Source organism: Hevea brasiliensis, chromosome 17 (genome assembly GCF_030052815.1).
Source record: "Hevea brasiliensis isolate MT/VB/25A 57/8 chromosome 17, ASM3005281v1, whole genome shotgun sequence".
Taxonomy (NCBI): domain Eukaryota; kingdom Viridiplantae; phylum Streptophyta; class Magnoliopsida; order Malpighiales; family Euphorbiaceae; genus Hevea; species Hevea brasiliensis.
The window spans coordinates 2,145,909-2,168,768 of NC_079509.1; the positions used below are offsets into that span (position 1 = coordinate 2,145,909).

General features: G+C 36.0%; 1 protein-coding gene and 1 pseudogene across 1 annotated transcript; both read left to right on the forward strand.

Annotated features, from left to right (window-relative positions):
* The first annotated feature begins 4,507 nt into the window (after positions 1-4,507).
* Positions 4,508-7,434, forward strand: LOC110639306 (IRK-interacting protein). Its single transcript, XM_021790200.2, has 2 exons — positions 4,508-5,093; positions 5,792-7,434. The coding sequence occupies exons 1-2, from the start codon at positions 4,851-4,853 to the stop codon at positions 7,322-7,324; spliced, it is 1,776 nt and encodes a 591-aa protein (XP_021645892.2). The 5' UTR covers positions 4,508-4,850; the 3' UTR covers positions 7,325-7,434.
* A 1,835-nt stretch (positions 7,435-9,269) lies between these two features.
* LOC110639316 (UDP-glycosyltransferase 92A1-like) lies at positions 9,270-11,163 on the forward strand (annotated as a pseudogene).
* The last annotated feature ends 11,697 nt before the right edge of the window (positions 11,164-22,860 follow it).

Here is a 22,860-nt window from a genome sequence, read left to right on the forward strand (position 1 = left end):
TGCCTATCCGTGTGCTCCCTGAATCGACCAATAGGAGTTCGTTTCTTAAGCGCCAATAACAATCCTGAACCGTCAATGTAATGGTAATCGAAGGTTGAAATTCATTCGAGATGAGAAACGCGGATTACGACTCTCTTTCCTTTGCCCAATGCGGCGCGTTCGCCCGGTGCTAATTTGAAGTTCAACAGTGTAGAGTCTCTTCGAGGGGGAAAGTTTGATCCACTAATTGGGCCTTCTAGGCCCATTTTCTTTAATATTGGGCTCAGAACCCATTTTGAATTTAATAGTCAGCTTCACTTAGTGCCAATTCGACTCTAAGGCCCATTCACTCCATTGTTGGGCTCCATTATCTCGGCCTAGTTCATTTTTCTTACTGTGGCGAATGTTTCCTAGGGAAGTGGCCAATTTAGAATAATGATGGTTGCCTCTGTTACAACACAGGTGAAAGTGAAATTTCCTTGTGTCTGCATTGCTTATTAGGGGTTTTTGGGTTTCAATTCAGTTTAGAATTTATCTAGAAACTGTAACCGAATCAAAATTTTGAAATTTCAGTATGATTCTGGTTCGGTTCTTCATTATTTCGGTTTCAATTCGGTACAGTTCTCGGTTTTTCGGTTCTAGTTTGATTCAGTATAATTTCAGTTCGGTTCTCGGTTCTTCAAATAATTTTATATAATTATTTTATTAAAAAATTATACTTGAATTAGCATTTAAGTTTTGAATTGAGTTATTAATGCATAATATATCATATAATATATCTTTTAGCTATAGCTAAATTATATAATATTTAATTATAATGTGCATATATAACTTATAATTAAATATATTATATAATATAATAGTATATCATATAATATATATTTTAATTATTTATTAATCATATAATATTTAATTATAATATATAAATATATTTAATAATTAATATATATATATATTAATATAAGATAATAGTATATTTATAATTAAGAATGATAAGATAATTTAATGTATTTATAATTAAAATTATTAAGAAAATATAAAAAAAATGAAATGTAATATTAAGTTATATTTAGTTCATAATTATATATATATACATAAGTATATATAATTATATTAAAAGTATATAATACATTTTAAAAAAATATAGAAAAGCATATATATAAATTCAGTTCTGGTTCGGTACGGTACTGATTCTATTTTTAGTGAAGAATGAGAATTGAATTAAAATATCAAAATAAATTCGGTTCAGTTCAATTTCTGTATATTTAGTACGATTTTTCGGTTCGATTCGATTCTCCTAAGAATCATGCATAACCCTATTATTTATAGTTGTGATCGAGCGCTTTAAGATTTTAATTTTTAATATTAAAAAATAAAAATGATAATTTTCAAAATTTTCATAAATAAGACTTTTCTTGCAATCAAGATAATGATAAACATTAATTAGGCTAACTTATGTTAAAAAAATGTAAAATAATCAAAAGACAACAATCAGAGATAGCAGATAATGTCATAAAGTCAATATCAAAGGTGAAGAGTATCAAAATAATTAATGAGAGGAACCCACAATTACCAAATGAGGCATCAGCATGTCTTGTCTTCCCCAGCATGTCCTTTCCTATAATTGCTCTCATAATTTTGTCTACTTTTTACCATATGTAAAATTCTACACTTAGCAAGCTGGGTGGTTTCTAAGGTTAAATTAGTGGAATCCGCTTTTCAGTTTTCACCGAGATGGAACCAAGAAAACAGGACAAAACCCAAACATCATACGAGAAGAAGCCAGCAGGAATACACTTATCTTTCTACTTTTAATTACTCAAAATGGCAGAATAAAGTGTGAGAATTTTATGGAGAGTGTACATGTTGTGGTCATCCCATAATGAAAAAGAAAGCCATGCTCCTTCTCGTTCTTGCTTTTGTATTCTTTACAACTTGTTCTTCATCTTTTCAGTCCAATGAAAGAGACACACCCACTGCCTTCTCACTCTCTTGTTCCTTTCAGACAAGGCTAGCTAACTGTGACTGAAAATGAATTCTTTATTCTTTATATAGAGCTGAAGATGGAATAATTGTAATTAAAATTAAATCAAAAAAGTATTTTAGAGATTATTGGTTGAAGATGATGATTTAATTTCCTATGATTATGATCAACCACAATTTTTTCAGGGTAAAAATGATAATCAAGTTGGGGGGTCCAATTGAATAGAAATCATTGCTTAGAAGTTGCTGTGTGTATGGAAGTGATCATGAGTACAGAAGAAAAATAGAGAAGAATGAGGTGGGTTTTGATCATTACTAGTACTTCCATCAGATCTTTTATATGAAAATATTTTTGCATCTATGAATATAAATGTTTGTTATTAAATTCCATTTTACAATACCTTGAGCTTTACAACCAGGCTCTGGCAGTGATCCCCATGTGCATGTATGTATGTGTATATATATATATATACATATGGCAGACGTGTTATCCACAGCATAAGAGAAGCAATAAAGGAAGTGTCAAAGATCATTGTATGATACGCATATGATGGGACCATATATATGTGGTTCTCACATACACTCAATTTAGTGCCACCGATTTTTTCTGTTTCAACTTTTTGGTATGCAATTGCTATGGATGTGTATGTATAGCATTATTAGAAAAATAATCAAAATATTAAAATTTAATTTTAAATTAAATTTAATATATTTTAATGATTTAAATTTCGAAATAGTTAAATTATTTTTTAAACTATTTTTTCAATAAAATTTTTAAAAAATTTATCTAACTTCCATTTAATTTATATATAAAAAATATTTTTTATAAAAATTAATTTAAAAAAAATTTTTTACTGTTTGATTGTAATATTAAATTAATAATATTTATTTTCCTAATATATGTATAAATATTTTAACGTTTTAATAAGATTATTAAAATTTAATTCTTTAAAAATAGCTTAATTCTTTGGCCACATAACAAACGAAAAATTATGAAAAATTGAGGAGAAAAGTTATTCCTTCTTTTATGTTTCCTAAAATCATGGGATAAGCACAAAACCCTCCAATTAATTTTTTTTTATAACAAAAAAAATATATATATAAATTAATTGCCCTAATGGGTGAGGCCTTCAACTCCAAGCCAAGAATCTCCCTGAAGCAGAGGACATGGGATAAAAATTAATTGAGTGTAAATTAAGAAAGCAATAGTTAAAGATTTGATTTTAAAGGGTATACTGCAAAGACTTTTGAAAAGTTTACTTTCCAATGTTCCATTCATAATTGCTTGTCTCCTTGCCTAAGAACATGACCCACTTAGATGAAACCTAATTCTTGTATTAGGTTGTGCTAGAGATCTTTCTTTTCACCTTAATTTCACATCCCAGTTTCAGCTATACACCAAAAGCTTAAGAACCCACTTAGTTCTTGAGGTTAATTATCAGTTCAGCTTTGTTAATTTTGTGTTAATTACACAAGAATATCACTTTTTGCATGTGGAGATGACAACCCTTTTTTGCTTTTCTGAAGGAGTAGTTAGCTTTTAAATTTTAATTATATTCTACTAATTATTTTTCTAATCACTTTAGTCATGGGAAACAACGAACTCTCCCTATATTGAAATCTACATTAATCCTACATGGAATTCCATTCTCTCCAATTAAGCTATTATCTTTTCTTGTTTCAAGAATTTCAAGATTTGATGGTTTAATAGTGACTTAAAAGGGATGGCCTTGTACAAGTCCTGAACATTTTCAGGTCAACTTTCCACTGTGCTCTGCACTATATGACACTTTTTTCTAGTTTTCTTTTAGAACAAGTCTTGTATAATAATGGCGAGTGGATTTGAATTTTTGATCAGCTGGTTTCGTCTTCATTTTGTTTAATTAAAAAACAGAAACAATGGGTTATGTTTTATGGAGAGGTTAAGGGTGTGGAATATTCCAAACCCAAATGATTTCCTCGACTTTCTTTAGTAGCACTCAATAAAAGAGCAAACATCAATGATTTAAACCACAATTGATACAAGTAGTGCTCTTCAATTTTTTTTTTCATTGGATAAATTTTTATAATTTTAAAAATAATTATAATATTAATAAATCAAAATTTATTATTGTTTAATAGTTATTTATTTTTCACTATAAATAAAAACACTTGAAAATAAGTGGGGTAAGGTATGAGTTATAAATGTATTTTTTTTTTTTCCTAAGAGTTATAAATGTACTTAGAACAACAAAAAATCAATGCAATTAAGAATTACATCTAATCAAAGTCTGTTTGAGACCAACCTTAGAAGACAACTGACTTGGATGATTAATTGTAATGATTGCACTAGTGTTTATAGCAGTATTTAAAGCAATATTAAGGAGGAATTAAGATCATCACTCTGAAAGAATTGGTATATACAGAGCCATTAATGATAGTACTAAAGCAATCATGTTGATATTGGTACCATCATTTTCATGTTGGTTTTTCACCTTTTTTTTCCTGGGGTTATTTTGGCAACTATGGGCATTTTAGTAAACTTGGAAATCTAACCAAGTAGAGTAAAAACTACTACAATCCTCCCCTCCCTCTCTCTCTGTCTCTTTCTGCTTCACAAGCTCACATTCCATTAATCCATGCTGAACAAAGACAAAAGCTTATTGGATTTTAGATACCTTACCTCACCATATCTTCTCTCTTTCTCTCTCTCTCTCTCTCTATATTTTACCCAAGATATCATCTTCACATCTGTAAATCAAATCCAACCATTAGATACCCAGTTGTGAAGCCAATTTGTTCTTTTATTTATCTTGAGGAAAATCCTCAACCATATACACATTTTTTTTTTGTTTCTTGTTCTTTTCTTTGGGTATATATGCTTTACTCCGTATTTTCCTCTGTTTTTCATGGCTGCTGCTACTACTGCTACCCAAATCTTTCAAAGCCTTGAGAATAACAATGAGAACGACAACCATGAAGTTAGCAGACAAGAGATACAAACTGCCATTGCCAAAGCAGTCGAGCTTAGAGCTCTTCATGCTGCTCTGATGCATGGAAACAGTCCTGCCAATCTCAAATTCCCATCTTCTTCCCCTGTTTCACGCCCTGCTTCTCAGCTCTCTGCTCAGGATTACCCTGTTTTCACTCCAGTAAGTTTCAGAGTCTATTTTCATTTGTTTCAGATGTAAATCTTCCTTTTTATCCGTATATTGTCTGCACTCTTTGATTTTCTTGAACAAATTCTAGTTTTTTGCTCCATTGCCTATATTTTGTCTCTACATGAAAAAAAAAAAAAGAAGTTTTCAGGTTCATGATGGAATTTAATTTCCCCCTATTGTTCTTGTTGATGTGATTATGACGTGTACTTAGAAGTTATTATTTGCATTAATTATTTTTGTATTTAATAAATTTCTTAATAATATGTCTAGTTGCTGTCACAGGATATGTGTTCATTATCATGCTTGGAACAAATCCAAAAACTCAGTCTTGCGTTTCACTAGCATTAGAGCTTTTATGTCCTTCAGACTTTAATGTTGTCTTTGATTTTCAATTGAAGATCTTGGTTTGTTAACTGATTATGAACAATATTTTTATTCCTTTCTAAATTTGTTCTGATTATCAGCAAGAATTTCTTTGAATATGCCTAATTGACACCACACAGTTGCTGCTTTCAACCTTTAATTGAAATTTTCATTGGACTATTCCTTTCATCTTTACTAATAATATAATAACTTCTTAATTAGTAAATGCATTTTCTTGTCCTAATTGAAGTTGCAAGATTAAATAAGTAGAATGCTAATTGTAAATTATAGCAACCATTAATGAATATATTTGTTTTTTCCGGCAGAGTTATGAAGACGAACCTTTGCCACGGCAACAGGCGCTGCCAAAATCAACATTATCAGAAAGTTGGGATGAGTATGGGCTAGAAGGAGGGAATGGCTATGAAACTGTTTTATCAGATTATAAGAAGGAGAATTCTTCGTCAAGGAAAGGAAATTCTTCTGGTTTGGCCAGTTTGGAATCTCACATTTGTCCTGCAGAAGATCAAAAATCTGTCACTGGTTCTTCCGCAAACAATATTACTATGCTTCACACATCACCCGGAACAGAATTCTACAAGTCTAGCGGGAGAAATAACTTGGCAGACTTCAAATCTGTATCTTCTTGCAATAGGTGCAAGCCAGCCACTATTACCTCTGACTCTGAAAATGTAACCAGGAACAGCAGGAATTCTAACACTGTCATGCCATGGACAGATTCTCCTTCACCAGCTCAACCACAACCGAGAAATCGTGGAATGATTTCATGGTTGTTCCCTAAGTTAAAGAAGAAGCAGAAGAGTGAGAATTCACCCAATCGAACAGAATCTGAGGAAGTTTCTCAAATTTTCAAGGACTTGGGTATATTGTCAATAGAAACACTGAAGAGAGAGTTGACAGAAGCAAATGAGAATCGAGATGCAGCCTTAATGGAGGTTGCTGAGATGAAATCTTCACTAGGGGAACTAAGGCAGAAGCTTGAGTACTTGGAGAGTTATTGTGAAGAGTTAAAGAGAGCCTTAGGCCAAGCTACACTAGCAAAAGGTTCACAAGTAATTGAAAAGATGGGAAACTTCCCCAAGAGAGGAAAACACAACGATGGAAATGGAGAAAACCTGATGCCTGTAAGCGAAGAGGTAATGGTGGAGGGGTTTTTGCAGATTGTATCAGAAACAAGATTGTCAGTGAAGCAATTCTGCAAGACCCTAGTAGGGCAGATTGAGGAAACAGATGGTACTCTTACGGACAACTTGAACTTGCTTCTTCAGCCATATAAATTGTCTCTCAATTCAAGGTACTCCAAGGCAGTACTATGCCATTTGGAAGCTATAATTAACCAATCCCTCTACCAAGATTTTGAGAATTCTGTATTCCAAAAGAATGGTTCACCGATGCATTTAGATCCTCAACAAGATCGCCAGGCACAATTTGCATCATTTGTTGCACTGAGGAACCTAAGCTGGAATGAAGTTTTAAGGAAGGGAACTAAATATTACAGTGAAGAGTTCAGCAAATTTTGTGATCAGAAGATGAGTTGCATTATTACAACAATGAATTGGACAAGACCATGGCCTGAACAGCTTCTTCAAGCTTTCTTTGTTGCTGCTAAATGCATATGGTTGCTTCATTTGCTTGCATTTTCATTCAGTCCACCCCTGGGAATTTTAAGGGTCGAAGAGAATAGGAGCTTCGATCCACATTACATGGAGGACATGTTCATGGATAGGCAAAGATCACATGGTCCAAGCCGAGTTAAGATGATGGTGATGCCAGGGTTTTATGTTCAGGACAAGGTCTTAAGGTGTAAGGTTCTTTGCAGGTACAAGTCTGTAGCTTAATTTATAAGTAATTTACCATTTTTCTTTCTTACTTGGTGGGTTTTTGAAGGGGAAGTCTGTAAGGCTAAATTTATGTGTACTTAATAAAAAGGTTAAATGGGTTTCTTTAATACTAACAAAGCATAATTATTATACCATATCAAGTCATAATATTCTTCTATTGTCAAGTGTGTAGATCAATTAGACAATCTTTTATAGATATATCTCCTGTGAAGGCAATTCGCAATTGCCATTCAAAATATAGACAAAATCTGCGGCAACGGTTTGATTCAAAATTAAAATTGAACTGGTTTAATTTGAAATTCAAACTGAATAGAAATTGGTCAATTTAAATTAATCAAAATTAATTTTGAAATAGATAAGAACTAATCATTCCAGTTTGGATAATTTTTTTTTTCATTTCGAAAGAAAAATTTAAATAATTGATTAGCCTTATCCTTGAACCAGGATCAGAATTTTTTTGGGGCTCCTGTGTTGATTGCAATTTTCTAACAGGCCCAACTTGTAAGGAAGAAATGCGATTCCTTTCCCAGTTTTAGACGACTTCTTGTCCCACAACTTCCTATCATCCTCTCAAACCTCCTGTTAAAATTAATTGTTTTAACTCAAACATAAAGGAGTAAGGGTTCCATACCAAGAAATTTTTCTTTCACCGATTGTCACAGCAATCAAAATCAATGGAGAGAAAAATATATATTTATATATTATTAAATTGTAATTAAGAAAAAATAATATTATAATATAAGAATATATTTTTATATTAACAGGAAAATGATTCCCCGGCTGGTTCATGGCATGGAGTAATAACTGTAAATCTGTAACGACCAAAATTTGACCTGCTGCTTGGGCCAGTTCTTCTATCCAAAAGAAGCCAAGGTGAAGGTGGAATTAGGCGCGAGCAATGCAAAAACAGGCTCGACTCAAAACCTGAGAATTCAGTCCTACATATATCATTTGGTGGCAAAAATTTTATCTGGGTTGTCAGGCCACCTATGGGATTTGATATAAACTTGGACTTTAGATCAAAAGAGTGGCTCCTTGAAGGATTCGAAAAAAGAATCAAAGAGTCAAATACAGGGTTTAATTACTGGTGCGCAAATTGTTGCCACAGCTGGAAATTTTGGCTCATAAGTCAGTGTCAGCATTTCTAAGTCATTGTGGGTGGAATTCAGTGCTTGATCTCTAAGCAATGGTGCGACATTAATTGGCTGGCCAATGGCAGCAGAACAATTCTACACTGTTAAAACTTTTGGAAGAAAAGATAGGAATATGTGTGGAGGTGGGGCTAGAGGAAAGATTCGTTAAGTTAGACATGAAGATAGAGTGAAAAAGATAAGAGAGTTGGTGAAGATTGGGACGGATAAAGGGATGGAATTGGGAAAGAAGGCTTGTGAGGTGAGAGAAATGATCAAGGATGCAGTTAAATAAATGCGAGGAAGATTTGAGGGGGTCTTCTGTGAGAGCCATGGATGAGTTCTTGAATGCTGCATTATTGACGCTGGACCAAAGAAATGGCAAATCGCTTAGTAATTACTGATTACTAATTGGTGAAGTATTAAGCAATGTTAGAAAAGTTGATTTCCCTTTTAAAGAGATAACACTTTTACAGGAACGCAGGCTAAGGGCTCTTTAAGTCAGTAAAAGTGTAAAACCATCTTAACTTGATAAATTTCCTTCCAAATTCTAGGCTAAACAATCTCAAATGAAATTAAAAATCAAAGATAAATAGAGTGGGTCCCCAAAAACTATAATTACTAAATGATTGCTTTCTTTTTAAAAAATTAATAACTATATATTTATATATGTATTAATCTATAATTAATTTATGATTTCACGTCAGAGGTTACGGTTCACTTTAGAATTTCTCCACGGATTGAGATTTCAAAGGGACAGAAACACATCCTAATCGATAGATGAGGGCAACCCAAACACCAAACACCCCACCACCACCCCCTTTTTTGACATGAAAACATCCAGAAATTAATTGCACGTCAGATCAGATGAAAAACGTGAATGGCGTCATTGTCCAACTGTTACGCTGCACAAGAAGTCAAGAACAAAATTAAAGGTGAACGGGATTACGGAAAGAAAGAAATCTCTCTCTGTCTTTCTTCCATTCTCTGGCAGCAATCCATCAAAAATGGCACTAAAAAAGGAGAATATTGTGATGTTTCCATTCATGGCCCAATGCCATATCATCTCTTTCCTAGCTTTAGCCCTCCACATAGAGCGAACAAAAGGCTACGACATAACCTTTGTTAACACTTCTCTTAACGTTAAGAAACTCAAGTCTTCTCTCCCTCCTAGCTCTTCCATCCATCTTCTTGAAATCCCATTCGATAGCTCTGGTCATGGCCTCCCACCCGACACTGAAAACACCGATGTCCTCTCTTACCCTCTCATCATTCGCCTCCTCCATGCCTCCACTTCTCTGGAGCCTGCCTTCAGGAAACTCATTCAAGATATTGCACATGAGCAAGGACGTCAACCTCCACCTTGTATTATTGCTGACATCTTCTTTGGATGGACTGCTACTGTTGCTAAAGAGCTTGGAGTCTTTCATGCCGTCTTTAGTGGTGCTGGTGGATATGGCTTGGCCTGCTATTATTCTGTTTGGTTAACTCTTCCTCACAGGAATGCGAAATCGGACGAGTTTAAGCTGCAAGATTTCAAGGAAGTTTCGAAGCTTCATGTAACGAAGTTGCCGCTGAGCATTTCAGAGGCAGATGGGAGTGATTCTTGGTCTGTTTTCCAAAGAAAGAATCTACCAGCATGGGTAGATTCTAATGGGATTTTGTTTAACACGGTGAAGGAGTTTGATCAGATTGGTTTGTCCTACTTCCGGCGAAAACTACGCCAGCCGCTTGGGCAATAGGGCCAGTTCTACTACCAACGAAAAACCGAGCTCGTTCTGGCAAAGAAGCCAGAATAGTTTCGACAGATCTTTGCAAGAAATGTCCAGAGAGAAAGCCAGTAAATTCAGTTCTATACGTGTCATTTGGATCGCATAATACAATTGCCCCATCACAGATGATGCAATTAGCTATGGCTCTGGAAGCCAGCGGCAAGAATTTTATCTGGGTTGTTAGGCCACCAATTGGGTTTGACATAAAATCAGAATTCAGAGGCGATGAATGGTTACCAAAGAAGTTTGAAGAAAGAATAAAAGAATCAGGAAGAGGGTTATTAGTGCATAAATGGGCACCCCAAGTGGAAATCTTGTCACATAAATCTACATGTGCATTTTTGAGTCATTGTGGATGGAATTCTACGCTTGAAGCTCTAAACCGCAGGGTAACATTGATTGGATGGGCTATGGCAGCTGAGCAATTTTTCAATGTAAAATTCTTGGAAGAAGAGTTGGGTGTGTGTGTGGCAGTGGCTAGCGGTAAGACTTGTGAGGTTAGGTACCAAGACATAAAGGCAAAAATTGAGTTGGCGATGAATGAGACACAGAAGAAGGGCAAGGAAATAAAGCGGAAAGCTTGTGAGGTCATGGAAATGATAAAAAAATGCCATGAAAGATAAGGATTTCTTGATGGGTGGTTCCTCTCTGAAAGCTTTGGATAATTTTTTCCAAGCTGCATTGTCAATGAGAGAAATACCCAACAATAAGGCTGTGGAGGTTTTTCCTATTCTAATATTTTCAGCTTTTTTTTTTTCATTTTGTTTTGACAATAACAAAATATGAGATCATGGATCATATTGCTATCTGGAAATTAAACGGGTATTTTTAAATCATATTGTATGAAAACTGAGAAATGTGGATCTAGAATTAACCTCCACCTCGAAATAAAGAAAATTAGAGACTTTAATAATAAAATCCTATTAGTGAAAAATTGTATTACATTCAAACTGAGAGTGACTTATTGCCCATGTTCTAATAAGAGTAGTCGTGGTTGGGTTGGGCCATTTAACCCAATCACCTTTCAATCACTCTTTTTCAAAAATCATTTGAAAGATTTTCTGTTCTTACATTCAAATAAAATTCACAAAATCTTTTTCATTATTTGACAATTAATAATCTTACTTTTTGTGTTTTTTAATATATAATTAGACATTTATATAACACTTTAATTTTTATAAGATTTTTTATTCTTTATTAATAATATATTATAGACTAAAATTGCTACACTTTGAAATAATAGACTAAAACATATCAAGAAAAATATTTTTAATTCTCTCAGTTCAATAATATTATAGGCTAAAATTGCTACACTTAATGCGAGAACCCTCACGCTTTAATTTTATTAAAATAAAGAAATTAAATAACAAATTTTTTTAATACAGTTAACTTTATGGAAATCTAAACATGAAAATAAAATAATATAGTATAATAGTAATAATAATTTTCTTTTTTTTTTTAAAAAATAGACCTAGGATTAAATATTTTAGTCCAAGCGGTAGATGCACAATTTTACGAGGTACCATCAGTAGGACTGTGCATGCATTGAAGGTGCGTGGCCTGCTGCTGGTGGTGGCTGGTGCCGCCACCACAGATCCACCCACCGCACGATTGATTGTCATGGTTAACTTCCTATATTTTAATCCTTGCTCTGCCATTTGCCTTATTTTCATTTTTCTTCTGCTTATTTCTTTTAAATTAGTCCACTTCCTTTTCTATAATGGTTGGTCGCTATTTAGCTTTAATTTAAGTGGTATTATGAGTTATTTTTAAAATTATAAAAAAATTAAATGAAAAAAAATTACTTGTTACTGTAATCAGTGTATCTATTTTTTTTCTAAAAATTGATGGATGTTATAGTAATTTATCTTTATTTATTTAATTTATGATAAAATTAATAAGTGAACATTAAATGAAGTGGACAAGCTACTTGATATATGTAGAGACTAGGTCTTTATTTGATAATAAATTTTAAAATAACATTTAGTGTTTTAATTATAATTAAAATATTATTTTTTTATTTATACTATTGAATGGTATAGTATTTATATTAATATTTAAAAGTTAAGAGAGTAATTTATGAAAAGTTATTCTTAAAAGAGCATTTTGATTAAACTAAATAAGATAATATTATCATTTTTATATTTAACGGTTAATTCAACTGTTATTTTTATCGAATATTTTTATTTTAAATTACTTTATAAACTGTAACAACCTAAATTTTTAAATTATAAATAAAATAAAAAGAAAATATTATGTTATTAATATTATGGGATTCATTTGAATTTATTTTAAAATAAATGAGGATAATTAAAATAAACAAAAATGAAAATGAAAGTTTAATTTAATAACAATAATAATAATAATAATAATAATAAAAGGACAACTTTAAGCTGTTTGCGTCGTGCATCTCTCCTCTCACTTTTTTTTTCTCTCTCTCTCTCTCTTCTTTTCCTTTTCTTTATTTTCTTTCCTTTCCTTTTCTTTGCCATAACTTTCTTCTCCGATTGTCATTTTTGACATTCTTGGCATCAAAACGCTCATTTCTTCATGGGCATCGTGTAGATACCAATTTTGCGTGGTATCGTTTTCCGATTTGTGCGAATCAAGCTTCAAAAGTTTTAGTCCATTTCGACTTTTGGGCTAGATTTCTCATAAACCGTGAACCCCACGAAAACTCCGGGAGTACCGGAGTGCCCCTCTTGACTAGAGCTTTACGGCAATACCCATTTCGAATTTTTCTGACACCATTTTTCGGTGGATCCTACTGAATTTTATAATATTTTTTCGAGCACTAAATTAGCTTAATAAATTCCATAAAAATTATGTACTAACCCTCGTGTTGTGGGTTTCGCGTAGGTACCTTCAATTCATGAAAATTCAACAGTTGCTTAGATCTGCAATTTCGGGCCAGGCAGATAGACTAACGAAAAAGTTTTAGAATGGAGTCGAAATTATAGGCTATCCCACCGTTTTGCGTCCCCAAGGTCGGAATTGGCATAGGTAAACCCGAACATTACTTTTTCTTAATTATCTAGTGCTTGATTACGATTAAAAATCTATAAAATATTCGTAGTAGGTTAGAAAATTATAATTCATTTTGCATTAGCTTAATAATATTGCTAAGGACCACGCGGTAAAATTTTAGAATTTTTAGAGCGCAATTGGGTAGTTTTTGCAAAAGGGTTAGTTGTAGAGACTAAATAGTAATTTTTCAAATATTGGTGGTTGACTATTTGGATGGGCCCAGGAGGGGCCATGTGATGTGATTGACTTGTGGTTGTATGACTTGTGGATATATAAGTGTATTTTGAACCCTTTTTTAGGTTGGGTAGGTCTTAGGTATAGGAGAGACTCTACTGGATTTTCAGTATGACTTAGGGTGTCTTTGATCCTTTTTAAGCTTGTATTGAGTCAATGGTATTAAATAATTGTAATGAAATTTTTAAGTGAGCCAAAACAGCCTTCCTCCTTCACCCAGCCGCCGCAGTGACCTCGGTTCTAGTCTATGAATAAAATATTAATTTTAATTATTTCAATATTATTATATGTTCAAGCATACCCATGCATCACTTATAAATATGTATCTATGTAGTTAAATAATAAGCACGTTTTATATTGCATTCTTAATTGATGAAGTGCCATGGATGTTATTTATGGTAATTTGGAGCAATGTGCGTGCGTTGGCAAGCGTGTGGTGTGTGGTATTGGATATGATTAGGACAAGTAGACGAGGCTTGAGAGACACTCATTGGGACCCGATCCTTTTTGGATAAGTCGGGGTAGGCACAGCTCGAGATGATCTCGCTGGCCTCCGCATTTGGTTTATCAAGCGAAAGTCCAGCTTGAGAGACACTCGCTGGCAGAGATTGGATTAAGAGAGCTGTATAGGGAATCAACTCTCATATATGTACTGTTTGAATATTATTAGGTGTGTGAGTGCTCCAAATCGCCTCTTTGCTGTTATGATGTGATGTGTATGAAAATTTTGATGGTGTTGCATTCCACTTTTTATGGTGCATTAGCTTTAGGTACCTATAGGAATTATAGTTAAAATTGGTATTTTACTCTCTGAGTCGAACACTCACTCCTGTTCAACTTATTTTTCCAGGCTACAGGAGGATTACTTATTGTGATTAACCTACTCCTCTTCTTCGCAGGTCAATTAGTAATACCTAATGTATTTTGTACAATTTAGCCAAATTTTAGACTCCGCATATGTTAGGAGTATTTTAATCAATTTGAGACTGTAATATAATATTATATTGAAATTGTAAGAACATTAAATGCATGTATGTGTGCGTGTGATTGGATTGGATGAGGGAGCTGAGCTCTTATTTGATTTATGACATGATGAGTATGTGGAGGGTGAGCTGAGCTCACCAAATGATTATATATTGTGCTTACAGGTCGAACGAGTCAAAAACTCTCTATTATATGGTCCATGTTATGGCCGGACTCTATCCGCTTTAATTCTTGAAATTGGGCTTAAAATGGGCCTTAGGATTAGGTTAATAAATAGTTAGGCTTACTACGGGCCTCAGGGCTTTAGGCTGGCCCAGGTCCTAGTGTCGGTCCAGCCCATAGGTTGAGTCATGACAAATGTGGTATCAGAGCTTAGGCTTTAGGTTAATGGGAAAGTTTGTACCTAGAGTTGTCACATGCGGAGTATAGAATTCTGTTTCGTCTTCTTCTGTAATTCCTTGCATCTAAATTCTGCGTTATTCCTCAGGTAGTATAAGAGTGCTTCAGTTTAGCACCTCAGTTTTGTGAAGTACATGGTACTGTGAAATAGATTTAGCAGATGTATTAAGGTCTGCCATGGAAATACATACTCCAAGAAACACTATATTTCTATCAGTATGGGTCCAAGTGGTGTGCCTATCTAGTACAAGGCACGAGGACCTAAAAGTGATATTTTTTTTAGCAGTATAACTACCCTAAATGGGAGTAAGGATATCGTTGCAGGCAGTCATCAGTGAATAACTAGTCAAAGTAAGTTCATGATATCAGTGGAGTCAGGATAGATAAAAAAAAAAAAAAAGTGGAAAATCTAGTCTATTGGGACGTACCGTAATAACTATGCAATGTTCTTGATATTTGTATTGTAAGTTGCAGATTACAGTACTAACATAGGATTATTGTGTCGAGTTACGTACTTCCCCGTGGTGTACCAGGACGAGGATGTTTGCAGATAGTCTCTATTCTGGTATAGTTATGCCAGAATAGGGCTCTATTACTGTAAAAGAGTTTGGAAATCCTAAATAGAGATTTAAAATACTAGAGCTAGAATATCGAAGGGTCACAGTTGTAAGGTAGTTAGAGTCAGTGACTTAGTTACCCTAGCATGAGCTACAGTTACATCAGAAATTGCTGAAAGACTAAAGGTTTCAGTATAGTCATAAACTAAAGGTAACACCTATAGGGTGAGGCCATTTGGTCTTTGATATGGGGTCTTAGATAGTTTTGGCACTGCAATGGGCCTTTTGCCTAAAGTTTAGTGAAAAATAATATCTTCGTTGTGTAGCAGCAAGGCGCAAGGTGCGATTTTTCTCCCCTAAAGGAGATAGGATGCTATGGATGATGTCCATAGCCTGTGAAACGACACCTTAAGAGGTTTGCAGTATGATAAGAGTGTCGCAAGGTATTTTGCGGTCGCCTGGACGAACACTCACCGAAGTGGGAAAGAGTGAGGAGTTGCCACTTTAATTTTGAGGGAAATTAAAGAAAACCATTTGTGAAAATAAATTAAAATGAAACCACTTCGAAAATAAAGATTCTAGGTTCGGGGTCCGTATACGAGCGGGGAAGGTGTTAAGCACCCCGCCTCGTCCCTCTATGAGGGCAAACAGATTTGACATTATGCCCTTTATAAATTAAAATCGGTAGTTAGGGGAGTTAGAATGAAGATGTTAATCCCTTTGATAAAAGAGAATATTTAATTTTTCACTGGTTCGGGTTACCCAGATACATAAATAAATGAGATTACCCTTAGTGAGTTAGTGTTGCGTATCAGTTTTTGTTTAGGGGGTTACTTTGCGTATTGTGCTATTTTAGTTTGGATTTGAGAAAATCCGGGTAAAGGCTTTTCCCGATCTCTGGGGATAATTTATTTAAAGTTTGAATGAAGGATCTCGGATAATAACTCTCCTCCGATCTCCACATATTTATTAAAATTTTGGTTGAGAATCGGATAAGAACTCTCCTCCGATCTCTTTTTAATATTCCTTAAAATTTTGATTGAGAATCGGATAAGAACTCTCCTTCGATCTCTTTTAATATTTATTAAAATTTTGGTTGAGAATCGGATAAGAACTCTCCTCCGATCTCTTTTAATATTTATTAAAAGTTTTGATTGAAGGTCGGATAAGAACTCTCCTCCGATTTCTTTAAATAATTATTAAAAATTTTGATTGAAGATTGGATAAGAACTCTCCTCCGATCTCTTTAAATGTTTATTAAAATTTTTGATTGAGAATCGGATAAGAACTATCCTCCGATTTCTTTAAATGTTTATTAAAATTTTGATTGAGAATCGGATAAGAACTCTCCTCCGATCTCTTTAAATGTTTATTAAAATTTTTGATTGAGAATCGGATAAGAACTCTCCTCCGATCTCTTTAAATAATTTGTTATAATTTTGATTGAGCATCGGATAAGAACTCTCCTCCGATCTCTTGAGATTTAATTGTGATCGTATATCGTAAAGACCTTAGACTAAAGGTTCTGGCATCCGCAGATGCTGAGAACCCGAATAAGGCTTCTCTTAACCCGTTGGTACCTTATAACTAGGTAGGGGATGCGGACTGAATTTTTACCGATCTCCTATGTGATCGCCTTACCAATACCTTTTGACAGGCAACATTCGATCTCTTCCGCTTACTAGTCTAGGATCCGATCTTATCTCGGTCCCCCACTATACCAGGCTATCTCCAGAACGTGTTTAGTGGTTCGACTTCATAATTTTTCCTCCGATTTATTATCCAAACTTTAATTATTTTAAGGAAACTCTCATGTTAAGATATAGCTACCAACGTTTTATCAAACTACCTACACGTTACCCGTAACCAGAACGCCTATATTAGGAGATAATAAAGACTAAGAACAAATAAATAACATGAACTGATGTATCAAAAGATAAACACAAGAGAATAAACACCTACGTAGGGGCCTTTTAACATAAGATAAACTTGACGAAAATTACGAGCATGAAAATAAAGAAAATAAAAACAAACACTGGATAGGACAACAGTTCGGACACTCACCTGTAGGGAGTTGAACCTATTGAACTAACGATGGAGTCACGAATGTTGTAGAGTTGCGTGCTAATAGTCTGGGGACTAATGCTTGCTTTGAAATGAAGAATACCAAGTTAGAGTGTAGTCGAGCCAGAATAACAATAACCAGGTTCGAATGAGATTGAGCTTAGAAAATAAAAGTGGATATAAAAGTGATGACAACGGAACTGAAACTAAGAGGGGGGGTATCGCAGAGCAATGAACAAACTGAAAATAAAGAGTTCCAGTGTCCAATACTCCTTCAGAGAAAATACTTTTGAAAACTGGTTTTTGAAGTTCTTTTCTATGTTGAAAGATTAAAAATAGCAGAGTAGCAAAACTGAATCGATTTTCAGAGTCTTTCCACTATAATCACCACCCTTTTTCTTCCGTCCCCTCAACAGTTTTCATGCAGGTATTTATAGGGACTGGGTGCTCCCAATGAAGGGTCAGGATTTTCTTTGAGGGAGATGGAAGGTTTGGATTTTAAAGGACATGATCTGATGCTTGGGAATTAAAGAGAATCAAAATGAACGGCTGAGATCCTTTTTAGAATATTTGTCCTTTCTCTTTTCTAATTTGACGGCTCAAAATTTTCTTGTCAAGAGCGATCCGAGGGCTGGGAATAAAAAGCGCCGGTCTTGTCATCTTCTTCTTTGATCCAAGGGCTCCGGACTTGTCCTTACAAGTAAGATCAACAGTGGAGATCGAGATGTACAAGACTGCCATGACACATCTTGGCACCTGTCAGTAATGTGGGCAATTCTACAAATGAGGCGTGCGGTGGAGATTTGATCTCGTCTGCAATGCTTTAACTACCTCGGCTTTGATTATGATGACAGTTATTAGAAGTTGTGTTATTCTCTCTTTGCTTTCCGATCTCCCATCCCTTCCGATCTTCCTAATACGATCTTTTTCCGATCTCTCATGTCGGGCCCCTCTCCCGATCTATCCCATTCCTGAGTCTTCTCCTTTATCCGGGCCGATTCAGTCAAAGCATTTATTCCTTCAGTTTCCGAGGCATCCGCTTCGTTTTCTGCTAGCAATAAATGCTCAGACCTTCTCTATATATACCTTTAACGGGAAATCCTTCCGCATTTCATTTTCTCCTCTTTCTTTCTCACTTTTCCTGTTCTAGCCACTCCGGCCACAATCCGGCCATGGTAGCTGTTTTTGATCTTTTTCCGACTGTTTCCTTTGTTTATCGACTGAAAATTTACGAGCCCGATGATCAGAAAATAACGATGGCTACCTCTGATGACAGTGAGAGAACCAGACTAATTTACCGATCCAGATCGAGAACGTCGATCATGTTGATCTCGAGTCGGTCGACCGATCTAATCTGCGAACCGATTTCGGGCGAGAAGACTGCTAATTTCCCTCTTATCATTGGTGACTGCCCTTCAAAGTTTACTTGGCTCCTCACCACATCGGGTGTCCCGACCGCGGCTCGGTTCCGAGCGATAACATTGACGATGACCTCTCTTATCTTCATGAGAGTCATAGTTACCCCATCTGAACTGTACATCTATCCGATGTCGATGGCTGGTTTCCTGATCAAATATATCTTTTGATTCAGCCACGAGACTAGGCTTTGACATAGGTATTTATTAGGTAGGATGTACCGTCGATCTCTAGAGATCGCCCAAATAATGTAATCTGACCTTTAATGTAATTCGATCTCTAGAGATCGCCCAAATGATGTAATCTGACCTTTAATGTAATCCGATCTCTTGAGATCGCTCAAATGATGTAATCTGACCTTTTGGAAATGAGATTTCATTTTGCCAATTATCATTTTATTATTATTGCATTGATTAATTTTCGATCTCTAAGTGTGTTTATCCGATCTGATTCCTAACTGAATAGCCCTTAGCCGATCTGTAATTCTAAACATCTACCTTAATTGGTCGATCTTTAACTAGCCGATCTCCCCTTATTTATTTATGGAGTTTCTGGAATGTTCTTGCGACGTGTCAGAAAAGCTAGCGAATCCCGCTAAACGATGTGCCGCTTGGGACACTGTGAGCATTAAATGCTCAGACGGGTATAAATAGGGGATGGGTCAGCCAGTTGCTCCCTTATGTCATTTTCAGCATCTCGCGAGTGATTCCAAAATTCTCTTGCTTCTTCAAGTTCTTCCGACACCGATCATATTCCGGTAAGGGTTTTGATCTTTCTTTTAGTTAAATTTTCTCTTTTTTTTTGAAAATGAGAGGCACCAAGGGTCAGAGAGTGGCGAGTCCCCCTTCCATTCACGTCTCGTGGTCGTCAGATGAAGTTGAGGTGGTCGGGCCAAGCGGGCGATCTGATCCTCCCATGACCTCCGTTTCAGCTCGTGGTCAAACGGGATCCTCAAGACGAACGCATCCCTCAGGGAGAGAAAACCTTCCCATGGATGAGCTACCGTCAATCCTTCAAGAAACCGATCTGCAAACGTTTAGCCAAGAATATAACCTTTGGCCTGATTCATACGAACTTATCAGGTGTCATGGCGACCTCCGAGCCGATCACTTCTTCGAAGAAAATGATATGATCATGGTATACAAAGAGCAATTAAAAGCCGGGCTACGTTTTCCCCTTGATGACTTCTTCAAGGAAGTTCTGAAATTCCACCAAGTATGTATAACCCAAGTACATCTGAACTCATGGCGGATCCTAGTAGCCTTTAGAGGCCTCTGCCGAGCTAAGGGACTCAGTCCAACAGCGAAGGTGTTCGCCGAGCTACATAGGCTAACTCGTCAAAAGGATGACGAGTATTGGTTTTTCCAGGCGAAGCCGCATTGCGGGCTTTTTACCGATCTGCCTTCCTCACTGAAGAATTAGAAGAATCGCTTCTTTATTCTGAGGAGCAAGATTCCGAACGGTTTTGAGGGTTTCCCACGTAGCTGGCTGCATCTAGGCCCCTTACTTCCGAAGCGCATCACCCTGAATAGGGAAGAGGGCATAATGGTGATGGAGCTGAAAGATCAGGCGGCCACTCAGAAGTTCTCCTGTTTAGATGCGGTGACGGCCGAACTGCATCATTGGACAATGCAGCTGATTACTGGCGAAGAACGTGAGCTTCAGCTCTCTGACCTTAGCCTTGGTACTTTCTATATCTCTGATCTTTGGGCCTTAGCAAACTCACTGACTTTTTCTTTGTGCAGGCATAGCGAGCGGCGAGGCTTCCAAGGAGAGCAGAAAGCGGAAGAGAGAGGTTTCCAGAAAAGTGCGGGAGATGAAGTACACCGAGGCCTCTCAGACGCCAAGGCACGATCCAGGGGAGATGCAGGGAGGTTTATCCCGACCCTCGGGACCGCCGATCCCTGAAGTAGAAGTGGTTTGGTCTCCTCCTCGACAAGAAGAGCCGCCACCACCTCCTCCAGTTGCTTTGAGTGCGGAAGGGGGTCCTTCCCAACCCACTTCGAGGACACTCACCCGTGGTGCTCAGGTCTTGATTCACTCCTTAGAGAAGAACCGAACTGTTCGAGAGAATCCGGGTTTGGCTAAGTTTTTGGGGGCCTCCATCTGCCTTCAGGAGGTTTGGAATAGGCTGACCCCGAACAGTCTCGACGATATCCTGACCTAGACTATGAGCCTGAGCGTGGAGAGTTTGGTGAACCAACATATCGTCCTGGAAAAGGCTCATCATTTAAAGCAGGAGATCCAAAACGTGGGTTAGGAAGCGGCTTCCGCCCGAGCTCAACTTTCATCCGCTCGAGAATATATAGCTGAAATTGAGGGGCGGATGAAATTCCATGAAGATAAATTAGCCGAGCAGACTCATGTTCTCAAAGAAGCTCGGGCGCTCCGAGCTACTGATGTCGCTCGCCTCATTGCAGAACTTAGAGCGAAAGAAGAAGAGGCAGTGACGAGGGAGGCCGGTGCTTATGTGAACGCCCACGGGGACCTTTTGGCCGAGCTCAAAAAGCGTTATCCCGAGGAGGACTTTTCCTGGATGGTGGACTGGGCTCCCCAAGACGAAGAGGATAGCGAGGAGGAGGCTGAGGGTGATAGAGAGGGTGAACAAAATGTAGAACAGGCTGGGGGTGATCCTCCAGCCTAATGACTTGTATTTTTTATTTTAAAATGAAATGAAGTTCTTTCTTTTGTTTAATGACTTGATGAGATCGGAAAGAATCTAAATTGTACAAGCGTCTGACTGTCTGAACCAATTAGAACATCAAACTTAAAAGTAATTATTAATCCAAGTATAAGAGGTCGGAAAAACATTGTAAGCATGAGATCGGCTGAGAACAAACACCGAACGAAACTTAAGATTATTAAAATTGGAAACCTGATTTGAACACTTAAGATTGGAAGCATCATTAAACCGGATTAAAACCTTAACTTTATTAAACGATTATCCATAAAATTTTAAAAGGGAGATCGGAAATAAAACTGGATGGCACGAAGACCTAATGTTGGTTTGATTTCGTTTGACGAGAGATCGGAAATGTGATTAACAGGCCAAGAGACTTAATAATTGATTCAAGAGATCGGTAGGGATTTGAGCGATACGGAAACTTGGTATTGGTTCGGTTTCTTTGGAGAGAGATCGGAAATGTGATCGTCTGGCAATGAGACTTGGTGTCGGTTTAGATCCCTATGAAGAGAGATCGGAAGCGAATGGAGACTTGGTGATGGGGATCGATTTCAAAGTTTATTCATTTCGGGAACCAAACGTGATTGTGGCAAGGTGGTAGATGTAGTACCTTTTTCGCAATCAGTTATGATGTAAAGCGGTCTTATTCTTTCAAGAGAGATAGGGGTTTATTACTAATGATGGTGACCAACAAAATAGTGCCCCAGATGGGACTGTAGAGTGTGGTAGAGAGTAGTTAGCTCGGGTATCCTGGAGAGGATACAAGTTCCATTATATGAACCATAAATGATCAGATCATGATGGATGTAAAGCCTTTGAATTGAATGATAGGTTTGGGTGCTTGGTATCTTAAGATTTGGCTAATTAAGTAAACATGGAAAATAATAATAATAATAATAATAATAATAATAATAATAATAATAATAATAATAATAATAATAATAATAATAATAAATAATAAATAATAAATAAAAATAAAATAAAATAAAATTGCTGCAGAATCAGTTCTCGAGGTAGTAAGGGTATTATGGAAGCTAAAAGATAAGAATAGAGATCACACAATAAATGTATGACTGCAATTTCCTGAGTTCCTTCCTAACTTCATATTGTTCAAAATAATAGTATTATCTAATTATAATAGTGTTAAGAGTAATAAATTAGCAAAGATAAATCAAAGAAGGCCAGTGGATAGAAAAAGTGCAGAATGAAAATTTGGATAATTGATTGCAGATGCACAGATATGTGATTACCTAGTAGAGACTCTGAA